This window comes from Physella acuta, unplaced genomic scaffold, assembly GCF_028476545.2.
Source record: "Physella acuta isolate Inbredline_101_S28 unplaced genomic scaffold, ASM2847654v3 ptg000481l, whole genome shotgun sequence".
NCBI lineage: Eukaryota > Metazoa > Mollusca > Gastropoda > Physidae > Physella > Physella acuta.
In genome coordinates this window covers 407,458-422,500 of record NW_026732000.1, presented here as the reverse complement: position 1 = coordinate 422,500, position 15,043 = coordinate 407,458, and the positions used below count along the sequence as shown (strand labels likewise).

Below are 15,043 nucleotides of genomic sequence, written 5' to 3'. Positions count from 1 at the left end.
AAATATCCATATCCTTGCTACAACACCAGGGCACAGAACTTACTGCATACAGGCACTGCGATGATATGGCAGGTGACAAAGTACACAGAGGGAGATCCCAACATTTCAAGAACCTACAGAACTTGTCCATGTCCTGAATGTGACCATTCGCACACACCCAGCAAAGTTTGGTGGCGAATTGGTGTGGTGACAGTCAGACATGTGATTTTTGATGCGAGTGAGGCGAGACAGTCCAGCTGTAGGTTGTGGTTCGATGATGATATAAGTCCAGTGGTCAAGATTTATGGGTGGCTGGCGGGTTATTCAGACGCTGAGCAAGACTGGTGTCAATTGGATTGTGTGACACACGACTTAGATGTAGCCGTTAAACTAGAGGATATGGTTGGGAAGTTTAAGGGTTTATGGGATAAATTAAGTCACAAATACAAGAGTCGTAGAGATGTGGATAAGCTGGCGATTATAGTGTCACATCCTCATGGCTGTTCTAAGCAGGTCTCTGTAGGTCTCTGGGTACATAGGCAGGTGGTGGGATTGGATAGCCGGACCAGGTACACGTACACAACGTGCACCTGTCCCGGTAGCAGTGGGGCTGTGGTGTACAAACTGGGGTTCGAGTGGGGGTCTTACCATTCCCACAGTGGAGCTAACCCTAACTCTGGTGGATTAAATTATAGTTCGTTGTTTGTGGACTAATAATTGTTATAAACTTGTGGTGTATAGAATGTAAACTGATGTTCCGTAAGTTGGTTGTCTGCTTTATAAAAGAAAGTATGTTATTGTAAAGCGTTAATGTACCATTTACATTTCAATTATTGGCCTAAATTAACTTTGAATGACATTGTTCATTTCTTCACATTCTAATGTTGGAAGCAAATCTTATTGTGTCATATCTTTGACAATTGATTTTGATTTCTAATTTTTATCCAAAAATTAATGATGCCATTAGTGTTGTGTGCTTTCGTTGTTTAAACATTTTATTAACATTAGTTCATTATACTTTTCTGTTTGTTTCATATAACCTTATTCTCTTAGACCGTGATAGTTTCTTATTACTTATGTGTTCTCTATAGCTTTCTTGTTACAATCAAACCTAAAGACTTGTTTCTTTATTTGAATATTCTTTTATTCTTCGTCTTAAATAAAATTTAGTTTATACATTTAATACATCCAACATATTATATTCAACAACAAATCGGTATCTTTGAGTTTTCCATATTTTGATGAAGATGCTAATTTCACAGCTATAGTTTCTTCCACGTATCTCTTCGTTCGGGGGGGGGGGGGCTCGGTCCTTTCGATGAAAGTCTACCACCCCTTCGAAGGAAATAGAATTTATATAGAAAATATACACTTTTAACAGCGTTTACACCTCACCCTTCATTGAAATTTTTAAATGCCCACCCCGGAGAAAAAAAGTCTGGGAAAAACACTGTTCACAGCCTCGGAAAATATGTGAGGAACATAGAAATAGGTTGAGACAGAGAGTGAAGTGTGCACATGGGATTGTATATGTTGGAATTCTATTTTAAATTGTATCTTTTTCCGATGTGAGTAAAAGAAATAAAGAATAAACTTGGTTAAATCTAACGTGAATATATATTTGAATTGGCTTTATTTTTTGTTTCTGTTTCCTACTCTGAACTTAGGATTTAGGATGTCTCGCAGTCAAATCTGGATACAAAGTTCAGTGTTTTGACGTAAGAAACGTACGATGAAGTAGACCTCATATTTAGTTACCGCTGACTGGGCGACAGCAAGTTTGACAAAAATTAAAGGAGCTTTCTGATTGCCTCACACTTGAACTTCGTCATCTCATTCACAATATATACGAACAAAAATGCTGGGTCTAGAACGTAGTTTTCTATTCCACATCAAGTAAATGGTTGAATAAATTGTATATTGGAACTGGTATGTTTTAGAAAGTGGGAAAGAGTAAACGTAATTAATTAATGAACGCAAGTCTTTACCAAATGTTAAGGATTTACCAACACCTGAATTTTTTAAATTTTTTTTTGGCTCAGACCAGGGGTCGGCAACCTGCGGCTCGCGAGCCGCATGCGGCTCTTTTGATATCAAGATGCGGCTCTCCAGCTCCTTAAACAAATACTAATAATCTTAATAAAAAATTAAATATTTGAAATAAAAAAATGTTAGTGGCTCTTTAAAACCATGGAAATTTTGAAAATTGTAACTTTTGGCTCTTCCGCTTCAAAAGGTTGCCGACCCCTGCCTCAGACTCCTGAAATATTGAGTGAAATCTAATATATACAGTTTAATTTTGTATGTATGTAGTGGACCGCTAAATACAGAGACATATAAGAAAATAATAGACTTCAATAAAATTGTGTTATATGTCTAAAGTGCTCATCGTCAAAGTTAATGATATTAAAAATTAATATTGAAGGTGTAAAACAGTTTTCATTTTTCAAACTTCTAATAATAATTTTCAGCATGTCCATCAAACAAAATTTAAAAAAAAATGCCTAAACTTTCATAAAAGTTCAAATTATGTCTGAAAATTATTTACATTTAGTTCTTTAGCACTCGTTACGTCCCTTGATAAATTAGGAATGCACAATTACTTCCCCTTACAAAAACCGTTACATGGTGGGGGGATTTACTTTTTATTACTTTGTTTTGGTAATGTGAAAAAAATAACAACATAATTAGCGTGGATTAATCAAGTGCCATGTGGTAGGTATGTATTTTAAATACTACTTTTTATTTATTTTATATACTAAACATACTGTATACTAGTTATTTTTTTAATCAAAGTCATTTGACACAACTTCTCAGGCTAGTTTGTTTTCCTTCACGTTCTACTCTCTTTTGTAATCTTAACTCTTCATTCATTTCATCATCATCGAATTTTATGAAAATCGATATCAATCTTTATTAAATATGTGTATTCACGTTGTCGTTAGCTTATATTTAATAGGATTAGAGGTATGAAAAGTATGAATAGCTGTACAAGTTAGGATACATTAGATCACGTGACTTTTGAATAGGGTTTTTTAAAACAGAATGCGGAATGTCCTGGCGAAGAAAGTGTTGTAATTTCAAAGAGCTTTCATACAAGATCTAAATATGGCATACTTTATTTATTCATTCGATACTTTGTGCTACCTAAATATAGTAGTTACAAATTTGATCAATGTGACTTCTGTGTAATCAAACTTTAAGTAGTTTGAAACATGAAAATAGTATATAGCACACGCCGTTCCGGCCAGACTCTGCACTGGCTTTTGTAAAAAATATTTTTGTAAAGGTCAGTGTCTTGTGTGTTTATTCAGCATCGTATACCTGTCGCTGCCCACATCTTGAGAGTGTATTAAATTCCCAATTATATGCAAACATAATTAACATTCAATCTAAATCCAAACCTAACCCTAACCACAAACATAAACGAACTTAGACATAGACATACTGTGATAAGGGGTTTATGTATATCATCTATATATTCTAATCTACTGCTATTAATACAGCAACTATTACACTTGTGAAGGAGGACGGGAATCACTCTTATTTTACGCAGACACTAATTAACAATGTCAACAACTTCGTTTATGAAATGACAATAACTTTATTATCACACACTTATAGATCGTTAACACAATATCAAAGAATACGTCCGTCTTCTACTACATCTTCTACCACATCCTACGTCATCGGTACATTGTCGCGTCATGCTCACGTCACACTCACGCAACACATCTTTTATTGAACACGCGCACAATACTCTCGCACCAAATCGTCTACCGTCAATTTCGCACCGTCCATAGTAATCTCTACTAGTCTAATCTAATTATATATATATCTACGCAATGACACATACACCATCTCCCCTCATCCCACTTCTACGTCTAAAAAACAATCACATACACACAAATATAAACACAAACAGAAACATAAAAACAAACATTAATAAACCCGAAACCTCACTACAACCTCAAACATAAACATAAACGAAATCATAAACTAATCCTCACCACAACCTCAACCACATAAATATATATATATATATATAAACCCTTGGCCCTCTTCGCACATGTACGAATAAAATAACAACCATGTAAACAGAAACTCAAACAGGGACATAAACCTTACTGTAGCCTCAAAACACAATCGCACAAAAACAAAAACAAACATAAACATTAGTGTAATTACAGTTATAAACCAATCGTTACCCCAATATCAACCTCAACCACAAACATCTAAACATAGCCCGATCCATTCAAGCGTTTAGATTTCCATACTGAACACTCCGATATACTTTTATTTATATACATATAGACAAGTGTTTCATTAATTAGGAACAGGCGCATTAACGGTTACAATGCAAAGAATTAAAAAAAATTAAATTATAATTGGAAAGTTAATAAATTATAATAATTATCTTGGGATTAAGCTTAAAAATACACTTTAAACAATACACACACATGTATATTCATGGTAAGACCGATACTTACATGAGTTTTTTTCAGTTTTCTTATGTAATGTTCTAATCACATAAAATAAGATAATTAATTCATATTATATATAATTTATATTTTTTAAAGAAAACTAGCAACTTTCTATATGAAATCTTTTAATTACAAAAGGTTTGGTATAAATATATATTAGTCATTACAGACATACACGAAACAATAAGTAGTCAAACCTTCACTATAATTGTTTTTCAAGTTAAGTGTTCATGAATCTACAAGCAGACTTAGTAAGCGCACACGTTCCGTATAATTAACCTCAAATACCAGTGAAACACTTGTTAATAATAGATTCATAAATAGGCCCGTATCAGAGGAACATCCAATCCTGTCCTACTTAAAAAATAAGTTTGTTGGAACCTTCTGTAAATACAAATAAGCGTATTAATAAAGCTAGAAATAAGCGCAATAAAACGTATTTAACTTTTATTCTGTTTCCATAAAACGACATTTTCTTTTTATATTGTAAGCATGTTGAAAAACTTAGTTATTGATTTTCGTTTGCATAATGATGTGTTTTTATTTCTAAATTTGAATATGTATATCAAATCTGTAAAGTCTTTAAATTTAAATAGCTTTGTACATTTATTTTTAAACAACATATTTTTTCTACGCAAGTACATATTTTAATGTTCTACTCAAGTAACATATTTTCTGTTCCTTTCTTTCAAAACAAAGATGTCAATGAACAAATACATATCTAAGTATTAAAACTTGTAAACGTTGATTAATTTAAATATATTACGATAGATTACTGATCTTTAAATCAGTTTAATTTGTGCTAGTATGCATTAATGAAATTTGATTTATCAGTGTCGAAAACTATAATACTATACTCAAGTAGGAAGTAACAAGAGAAACCGAAAACAATTGTGAAAATCGTAAAGTATTTGGAAATATCATAATTATTTTTTAGTGAGCGAATGAAAAATAAAACATAAGACGTGAATAATAAGGTAGGAATAATAAGGTAGGAATAATAAGGTAGGTGGGTGGGTAGGTAGGTAGGTAGGTAGTTAGGTAGGTAGGTAGTTAGGTAGGTAGGTAGGTAGGTAGGTAGGTAGGTAGGTAGGTAGGTAGGTAGGTAGGTAGGTAGGTAGGTAGGTAGGTAGGTAGGTAGGTAGGTAGGTAGGTAGGTAGGTAGGTAGGTAGGTAGGTAGGTAGGTAGGTAGGTAGGTAGGTAGGTAGGTAGGTAGGTAGGTAGGTAGGTAGGTAGGTAGGTAGGTAGGTAGGTAGGTAGGTAGGTAGGTAGGTAGGTAGGTAGGTAGGTAGGTAGGTAGGTAGGTAGGTAGGTAGGTAGGTAGGTAGGTAGGTAGGTAGGTAGGTAGGTAGGTAGGTAGGTAGGTAGGTAGGTAGGTAGGTAGGTAGGTAGGTAGGTAGGTAGGTAGGTAGGTAGGTAGGTAGGTAGGTAGGTAGGTAGGTAGGTAGGTAGGTAGGTAGGTAGGTAGGTAGGTAGGTAGGTAGGTAGGTAGGTAGGTAGGTAGGTAGGTAGGTAGGTAGGTAGGTAGGTAGGTAGGTAGGTAGGTAGGTAGGTAGGTAGGTAGGTAGGTAGGTAGGTAGGTAGGTAGGTAGGTAGGTAGGTAGGTAGGTAGGTAGGTAGGTAGGTAGGTAGGTAGGTAGGTAGGTAGGTAGGTAGGTAGGTAGGTAGGTAGGTAGGTAGGTAGGTAGGTAGGTAGGTAGGTAGGTAGGTAGGTAGGTAGGTAGGTAGGTAGGTAGGTAGGTAGGTAGGTAGGTAGGTAGGTAGGTAGGTAGGTAGGTAGGTAGGTAGGTAGGTAGGTAGGTAGGTAGGTAGGTAGGTAGGTAGGTAGGTAGGTAGGTAGGTAGGTAGGTAGGTAGGTAGGTAGGTAGGTAGGTAGGTAGGTAGGTAGGTAGGTAGGTAGGTAGGTAGGTAGGTAGGTAGGTAGGTAGGTAGGTAGGTAGGTAGGTAGGTAGGTAGGTAGGTAGGTAGGTAGGTAGGTAGGTAGGTAGGTAGGTAGGTAGGTAGGTAGGTAGGTAGGTAGGTAGGTAGGTAGGTAGGTAGGTAGGTAGGTAGGTAGGTAGGTAGGTAGGTAGGTAGGTAGGTAGGTAGGTAGGTAGGTAGGTAGGTAGGTAGGTAGGTAGGTAGGTAGGTAGGTAGGTAGGTAGGTAGGTAGGTAGGTAGGTAGGTAGGTAGGTAGGTAGGTAGGTAGGTAGGTAGGTAGGTAGGTAGGTAGGTAGGTAGGTAGGTAGGTAGGTAGGTAGGTAGGTAGGTAGGTAGGTAGGTAGGTAGGTAGGTAGGTAGGTAGGTAGGTAGGTAGGTAGGTAGGTAGGTAGGTAGGTAGGTAGGTAGGTAGGTAGGTAGGTAGGTAGGTAGGTAGGTAGGTAGGTAGGTAGGTAGGTAGGTAGGTAGGTAGGTAGGTAGGTAGGTAGGTAGGTAGGTAGGTAGGTACGTAGGTAGGTAGGTAGGTAGGTAGGTAGGTAGGTAGGCTTGCTAGTCGCAGCTGTGCTAATGACAGAGGTGTATGTTGTGAAATGTGTTAAGTACTAGACATTAGCTTACAGGTAGGTTGGGTGGGAAGAGGTACCAAGGAACACATCGAGAAATCGTAAAATTTAAAAGACCGAAAATCGATTGTATTGATTATTTTACTAATATAGTATTATTGAAATAAGGGGTCGTGCATAAATAACGTCACACTGGTAGCGGGGAGGGGGGGCAGCAATTTATTGACGGTGTGTGATGAAGGGGGGGTAGTTCAGATGGTGCGACGTCACACTTTTGCATTAAAAAAAGGCAATGTTAGAATACGAATTTTAGACGTTATTTCGGGTTTTAGAAACATGTTTTAATAAATTGTAATAGGAATTGATTAAAATATTCTATTTTGAGAGAGTTCAGACAAGATTTTAGAAAATATAGATGTTTTAAGAAAAAGTCAATAGCAAATTTTGAAGGGCGTTGTAGGCTGAGGTGTGACGTCATTTTAGGGGAGTCTGGCTTTTTGTGACAACGTGTGACGGAGGGGATGGGGGTTAAAATCGTCAAAAATAGCGTGACGTCATTTATGGATGACCCCTTACCTGGTCAGGAGCGACTAATACTATTAAACATTATTACAATATCTTTTTTAAGCTGGATAAAAACGACTAAAATACCCCATCTTATCTATAGTCTATAGTACTTGCATAGATGCAATAGCATTTAAGGCGAAGCCCGGGGCGCCAACTCGCTTAATGCTTGAGCGCAGCCCAACGAGTTATTGATAGATTTTTCCCACAGTGGCTTCCCCTGGAATATGCTCAGCTCAGCTCTCCAAAGTTTCTTATTTGTCAGATGAAAAATGTAGTTATAAATAAAGGACAAACCCACAAACAAACCCACATACTTTCGAATATATATATATATATATATATATATATATATATATATATATATATATATATATATATATATATATATATATACCGAGAGAGAGAGAGAGAGAGGGAGATTTTTTGTATAATACATCAGATTAATAATTTACATCGTTGATTGTGATTGTCTGTGCGTTCGCTTATGAGGACTGATACAGATATAAAATAGTAATATACATTTTTTTCTGTCATGAAATTGCATAAGCTAAAACTTTAATAAAAACTTCTAATTTATTTTATGCTTAGTAGTCATATGTTTCTTAGATATATAATAGAAAGTTGATGGGTTTAGGCAATTATCTTCAAATTTGCTGTAATGTCAAGATTTTAGATTGCTACGTTGTCTTCTTGTCGATTGAAGTTGATCTGCAAATATGGTTATTACAAAATCAGCGCATTGTTAACAAAACTATCTTTCGGAAGTGTAAATATCTAATACTACCGTATTCAGATTCAGTCGTGTACCACAGTAGAATGTGAATAGGAGAATAATAATAAATTGATCATTCATGACGGTTGAAACGCGTAGAAAATATTAATTGAATGTCGTCTATAAATGGGCTCATTCAATAGTAGCTATTCACAAAGAAGAAGTCGCATACCTGAAAAGAATGTGAATGCATTTTTAAATCAACGTAGAAGTTATATCTACATTCCCCCCCCCCACCGTTTTTAACCCCCGGAGCAATTACTCCCGGTCAATTACCCTCATGTCAACTACTTCCCTAGAGAATTACCCCCTCCCTCATCTGACAAAATATAATCTTGATTCTAACTCAAACTCTAAACCTATAAATTATCTTAATGCTAACTTTAAGCCAAAGGCGAAAACCCTAAGAATTCTCCTCACCCTAAAATTAAACCAAAACCAAACCCAACTCTAGGCATTGATTTAAGTCTAACCCTGATTCTAACCCTAACCCTAACCCTAACCCTAACCCTAACCCTAACCCTTACCCTAACCATAACCATAACCCTAACCCTTACCCTAACCATAACCATAACCCTAACCCTAACCCTAACCCTAACCCTAACCCTAGCGCTAACCCTAGACCTAGACCAAACTCAAACCCTAGTTCTAACAGTAGCTGAACCTTAAGCTAAGACGGGGGGGGGGATGACCTACAGGGCGGGGAGTAATTGACAGGGGGCGGTGTAATTGACAGGGGGGGGGGGGGTAATTATTCCGAGGGGTATTACGGGGGGGGGGGACGTCCGGGGGTAATTGACGGGGGGAGGTAATGCCCTGTTCCCTATTTTTTATATAAAATGTTAACTATTTTATCTTAAAGTGAACATTATTTTAATCGAAAATGAAATGGAAACATTTTTAAACATATTTCAAAATACTTTGAAAAATTAATACATATTATTATAAAGAAATTAAGGAGACAAAAGTTATTCGTTTTTAAGCTCTAATTACATCACACATATGACTGTGCATTATTTACATCACACAAATGAGAAAAATGGTTTCAACAACTCGAATAAGTGACATTAATGATTAATCTCAAGTTTAGTGTATACAAGATACATTGTACATAATAAAAAAGACTTCAAATAAATCATAATGATATTACTATCTTTTTCTATTGTTTTGTTCATCTTATTTAGTTTTCTTGATGGTTTTAGGGAATATGCAGATCAGAGATCTGTCAAATTCTGTTAATTGGATGACGATCGGACAACAATGTGACATTCAGCTTTTATAAGTTTCCTCCACTTTAAAAATGTGCGATGCTTTTTTTATTATTTAACTACTTGCACTTAGAAAGGAAGGCTTGCACTAAAGTAATATAAATAATGTTTTAAATTTTACATTTATACAGCCCACTTTCATATCAAGTAAGTACGCGTATACCTTTTTTATATTTACTATATTAATTTTAAGGATCCCTGCTTTCAATGAACCTGTGCTAAAGATAGGCTATACAACTTTTTTGACGGCCGAATAAAAAACTTAATGCAACCAACGGGGGGGGGGGTGTTATTTCTTAATCTGAGTTTTAGAGTGGTTTTGACGTCATGTATGTTTCGTGTTCTGAAGGTCACCTTCACAGTCACGTGAACACACGTCTCAGCAGCCTTAATGGTAATAGACATCGTTTATTTTTTTGCAAGCACCATAAACATAAAAATGTATAACTTAATAATAATAACCCCCGTGCACTATCGGGCCGAGTAGTATTAAATCGGTAAGAGCATTATTATTAGTGGAACAGAAAAAAACAATGTATTCAAAATGTTGATGTTAAATTAGTAAAGTTTATTATTGATTGGTATTGTATGTGTTAAGTAAAGTGTACGATGTTAGGATGTTTTTCGAAAACAGTGTCAAAGCTAGATAAAATAACTAGTATATCAATATATTTACGAATCAATAATTATTATGTTGTTTTGTACTATCTGTCCACACACAAAAAAATCAGTCGTGATATTGTTCGGGAAGTTCAATATGTACCAAGCAAGGCTCTTGTTAAATGTTTTTAATCTTCGCTCTTTATTTTTTCTGAGCTTGCTATAGCATATTGCTAAATATGTATTGAATTTGGTGTATTTGATGAGATAAAATCGATTATACTCATACTTTTTTGTGTACATCATTCCTAGTTTAGGTGTTTAAAATTCGACAAAAATGATTTGCGTATGTAAAGTTTAAAGAATAGTTACCAAATGACACTTTTTTGGCACATATTCAAACTAAGTTCTTTAAAAGCTATAATGATTAGTTCTAAAACACAATTTTTTCAAAGCGAAATGTAATGTGTCTTTATACTTTTATAGAGTAGAGAATTTTGTGTTGGCTTAACATAAATGAAGATAAAAAAAAGCTATACCCTTGGGGCGCCGCATTACCGACATATCGATTTTATCGATTTCATTGGAAATAAAAAAGCCCCTAGAAAAACAACCAGTTCACTACTGAAAGGGTATTATATTTGAATAGCCTGCATAACGTCTTAGCTAAGTTTTATTTTTGTTCAGTGGAAGTCGTCGGAACGTATACCGTTTGTTTACAGTAGCAAGGTTAGTTTCTCTGCTCGACAGTGTGTTGGTGACGTTTGCCTGAAGCGCTTGTGATTTAGTTTGTCCATACGCAGCAGTTTATTTTTTAGAGGTAAAATATGTTCTTCATTTTTTTTTTAATTTATCAGTAGCAATATATAAGACGAAAACAAACTGTAGCTAACCAATATTTTGAAAACGTTGTTTGATAGTTCATTTGTAAACATAAATACGTTCACAAAAATATATGTAAATATACAATATACATTTATACCTCGACATACAAGTGCCCAAGATAATAATTTATTGATCTCGTTAAAATTTGCTTTGACATACAAGCGAGATTTAAGAAACGCTTAACCAAATTAGCGGGCTTAAACTATTCGATAAAAAGAATGTGAATTACGGTGATCGAAAGTGGTTTGCATTAACAGTGAGTAATTGAACGAATTAAAGCTCCTTCTCTAGCCTCCACTATTCTACGCCAGACCTACATTTCTTCCTTTAGCTTAAGCGGTGTGATTTTCAAAGTAAATATATACACAGTTTATTTCATAAACTATATTCTTATGTATAAATACACTTTTCTTGTTTGAAAACACGCAAGTTAGTAATATTACGGTACGAATTAAATTAGAAGCTCAAGATACCTCTGTATATATATATATATATATATATATATATATATATATATATATATATATATATATATATATATATATATATATATATATATATATATATATATATTTCGACCCCGAGGCCCAACAATAAAATAAGGAACATTATTTGGATTATAACTATATATTGGAATTAACCATATAGTTCTGTAGATGGTAAAATGTATTTAACACCTTGTGTAGACTGAATATATCGTATCTGTTTTAAATAAACACCACGTTGACAAAAATCAATCTTGAAAAGTTTGTAATTTAATACATAGTTTCTGAAGCATCAAGTGTGTCTTTAAATTTATTTTCACTGCAAGTCTAAAAACGAAATACAATATTATCACGTGACAGTGGAGGTGGCCTCCAGATACAAAAACAATTATGCATGACGTCAGAGCCACTTTGTAACTACAGAATCAACACGTCCCATTTATTCTATTGAATTCTTTAATAAGACTGTCTTAGTTTATTTTAGAGCGTAACGTCAGCGTAGGGCTATACAAAGCAGGCACCCTTAAAATCAATAGATTGAATTTCATAAAAACATTATATACGTACTGACTTGCTAAATCTCCCGCTACGTAGAAGTCTTGTACAAACACGTAGTAAGTGAATCGTATTAGGAAGTTATATGTAGTTTATATACGCTAATTCCATACATTTGTTCATTAACATTTCAGTGCAAATGTATTAACTAAATGCAAGAAATAATGAACCTAAAACTTAAGACGATTTCTAAAGGAAAATATTGTGTTATATTTCTGTTCTCATCGTCATTCAATAAATAAGTTGGTACATTATATGGGAGAACACAGATCTGGATATTCTCTACATATCACGCGACAACAAAATAAGATGTGCAAAACAATTTTAAACATAGAAAATACCTTTTTAGTAATATCAAGTTTGCAGATGATAACTGTCCCGTTTTTATATAGAGGTAAATAAAAAGGGCGCTAGGCGAATATTGTTTATTTATTTTGTTCTAATCCAAAACCAAATAATATCTCCACCCAAAGCTTAATGTAAACTGCGAAAAGGAATCGGTAATTTAGCTTGAACTAGAATCAAAACTAAAACGGTAAAATGTATGGAATCAATTTAACCAGAAACGGTAATATATATCCGGGATCGAAAATTAACATTGAGCGCAAACGATTATTTTTATCGGAAACGGCAATTTAACCATAATCTAAACTATAACCGGAATCAAAACTTTAACTAGAATCGAAAATACGCCGGAAACCGGGAAATAACATTTAAAAGGAAGCGGTCTTTCAACTGAAAATAAACCTAAATCAAAAACTAAATCTTTAAACCGGTTTTGGATTGTTAACCAGAAAAAAAAAACGACAACCATTATTTAACAAGAACTTAAAATGTATCCGTAATCCTCTCCGACTAAGTTGTGATCGCGTTTTCATTATTCCGGGTGAAGTTTCATTGAGAGTAACGTATTGCTTGGCTGTTGTTTGTATAGCATTCTATATGCAATGTGACATGGACCAAAAGGGCCGTCAGAACAAGTGACAGACATACCAGATGGCTGCCAAAATAAATAATCCAAATCCTAATGGAAGAGAATTTGTGAATTAAGTTATTTCTGAGCTAAATAACATGTGGCCTGAACTTAAACTACTTCACGGAAATCCAAGGCATAGCCAAAGCCAAGGTTCAGTAGAACGTGCCAACCATCATGTTTTGAAAGATGTTCAAAACATAATGATGGCATGGATGCAGACTAATGAATCAACTCATTGGGCCGAGAGTCTAAATTCATTCAATTGATTAAAACCCGTTCTTCTGGATGCAAAACAAAAGTGGGACTTAGCACTTCAAATCTGCCAAGTGAGGCTCTCGGTAATTTAGTTACTGAGGAAGATCTTGAGAACATTGAACAAGAAAAGGAGGTTGCCATAAATGCAACGACATTCTCGGCACACACATATGCTGCCGTGGCAGTGACAATCTTTCTTCTTCTTCTTCGTTCTTAATTATTAGTGTTGAAGGGGATCGAGACTGAACTCGAGGTTGAACTCGAGACTGTTCGAATTTATCAACCATGAGCTTTTTTTTGCCGACTCGACCACGCCTCCAACACAATTAAGCGTTACGTGTCAACTGGTTATGCGCCATTGAGGCCATTGACTTCGATTTCAGCCTGCTTTTCTTTTTGGATTTGCTTCCATAGCCTTTGTCCAACCAAGAACACACTACAAGGCAGCAGTTGTTTAATTTTGGAGTTGTCTCTCCTAGAAGAGTGGCTGTCCCCAGCTAACGAGCCTCATCTGCCCGAGAGTTCGAACTCGAGACTTTTCGGTTTAGCAACCATGAGCTTTACCGACTCGACCACGCCGACCCCGCAGTGACAATAAAATGGCCAATATATTCTGTATAGCTTGTGAAAAACAATTCAGTGCAGCCCATTCTTGTGGATCCTGTGGCAACGATGTCCATGCAATATGCTGAATAGCCAATGAAGCAGACGAAGGTTACAGAGAGAACAATCAGTGTTTCTTCCAGACTTTTTTCTCCGAGTGGGCACTTGAAATTTTCGGGGGGGGGGGGGGGCGGTAGACTTTCTACGGGGGGGGGGCGGACACTGTTAAAAGTATATATTTTCTATATAAATTATATAAATTTCATTTCGTTCGGGGGGGGGGGGGGCGGTAAAAATTTTGGAGTTGATATATATATATATATATATATATATATATATATATATATATATATATATATATATATATATATATATATATATATATATATATATATATATATATATATATATATATATATATATATAGGCCTTTATAAATGAAAGTGAAATTAAAACGTCTCAACGAATTATGTTCATACGTGCTACACTTGACGATTATAAAATGGATTATAAAAATGGATGTGGTTTTCGCGCACTTTCTGGTCATTTTAATTGTTCTTATGGTATTTTGCCTTTGCAGTAGTGCATACAAATATTCTTAGAACTGTCTTTCAAAAATGTTTGCAAGTACTTTTTTAGTAGTTATCCTTTTAAACAAAATCAGAATAAAGATATGTAAAACTAGATGCATACCCGAGCTTCGCAAATGTAATTTTTTTAAACCCATATCCTACTAGCGACCCAGTTATGGGACGCTTGTAAAAAAATGCTTCTAATTATAAAAAGCTATCTAACTAAAAAATAAGGTTTTAATGTATTTGAAAATATTTTGACTATAATATTTGTGTATATTTTGTATAAACAAGTACGTTTAAAAACAAGTTATTGCGCCCGGTTCGCTAGACATGTAAAAATGGCGGGGAAAATGCGCAGATGAAAGTGCATATCTTTTGAAATATTAACATTTTAAATGCAAAATACAATTGAAACTTGTAGAAAAATCACATATACACGGGACCGTTCTTTGCCAACTTTCCTTTAATGTGAATATCTAAATCTATAAAACCCCACGTTCGCACCTCTCTCTCTCTCTCTCTCTCTCTCTGTCCGCAAAATATTTTCGCCGGACA

General features: G+C 35.1%; 1 protein-coding gene across 1 annotated transcript in view; it reads left to right on the top strand.

The window, feature by feature from the left end:
• Positions 1-1,874, top strand: part of LOC131944089 (uncharacterized) — a 5,314-nt gene extending 3,440 nt beyond the window's left edge. The window contains exon 4 of the mRNA XM_059304597.1: positions 1-1,874. This exon is cut by the window's left edge and continues 248 nt beyond it. Coding sequence (XP_059160580.1) covers positions 1-693 — 693 coding nt within the window. The 3' untranslated portion in view covers positions 694-1,874.
• Positions 1,875-15,043: the final 13,169 nt, after the last annotated feature.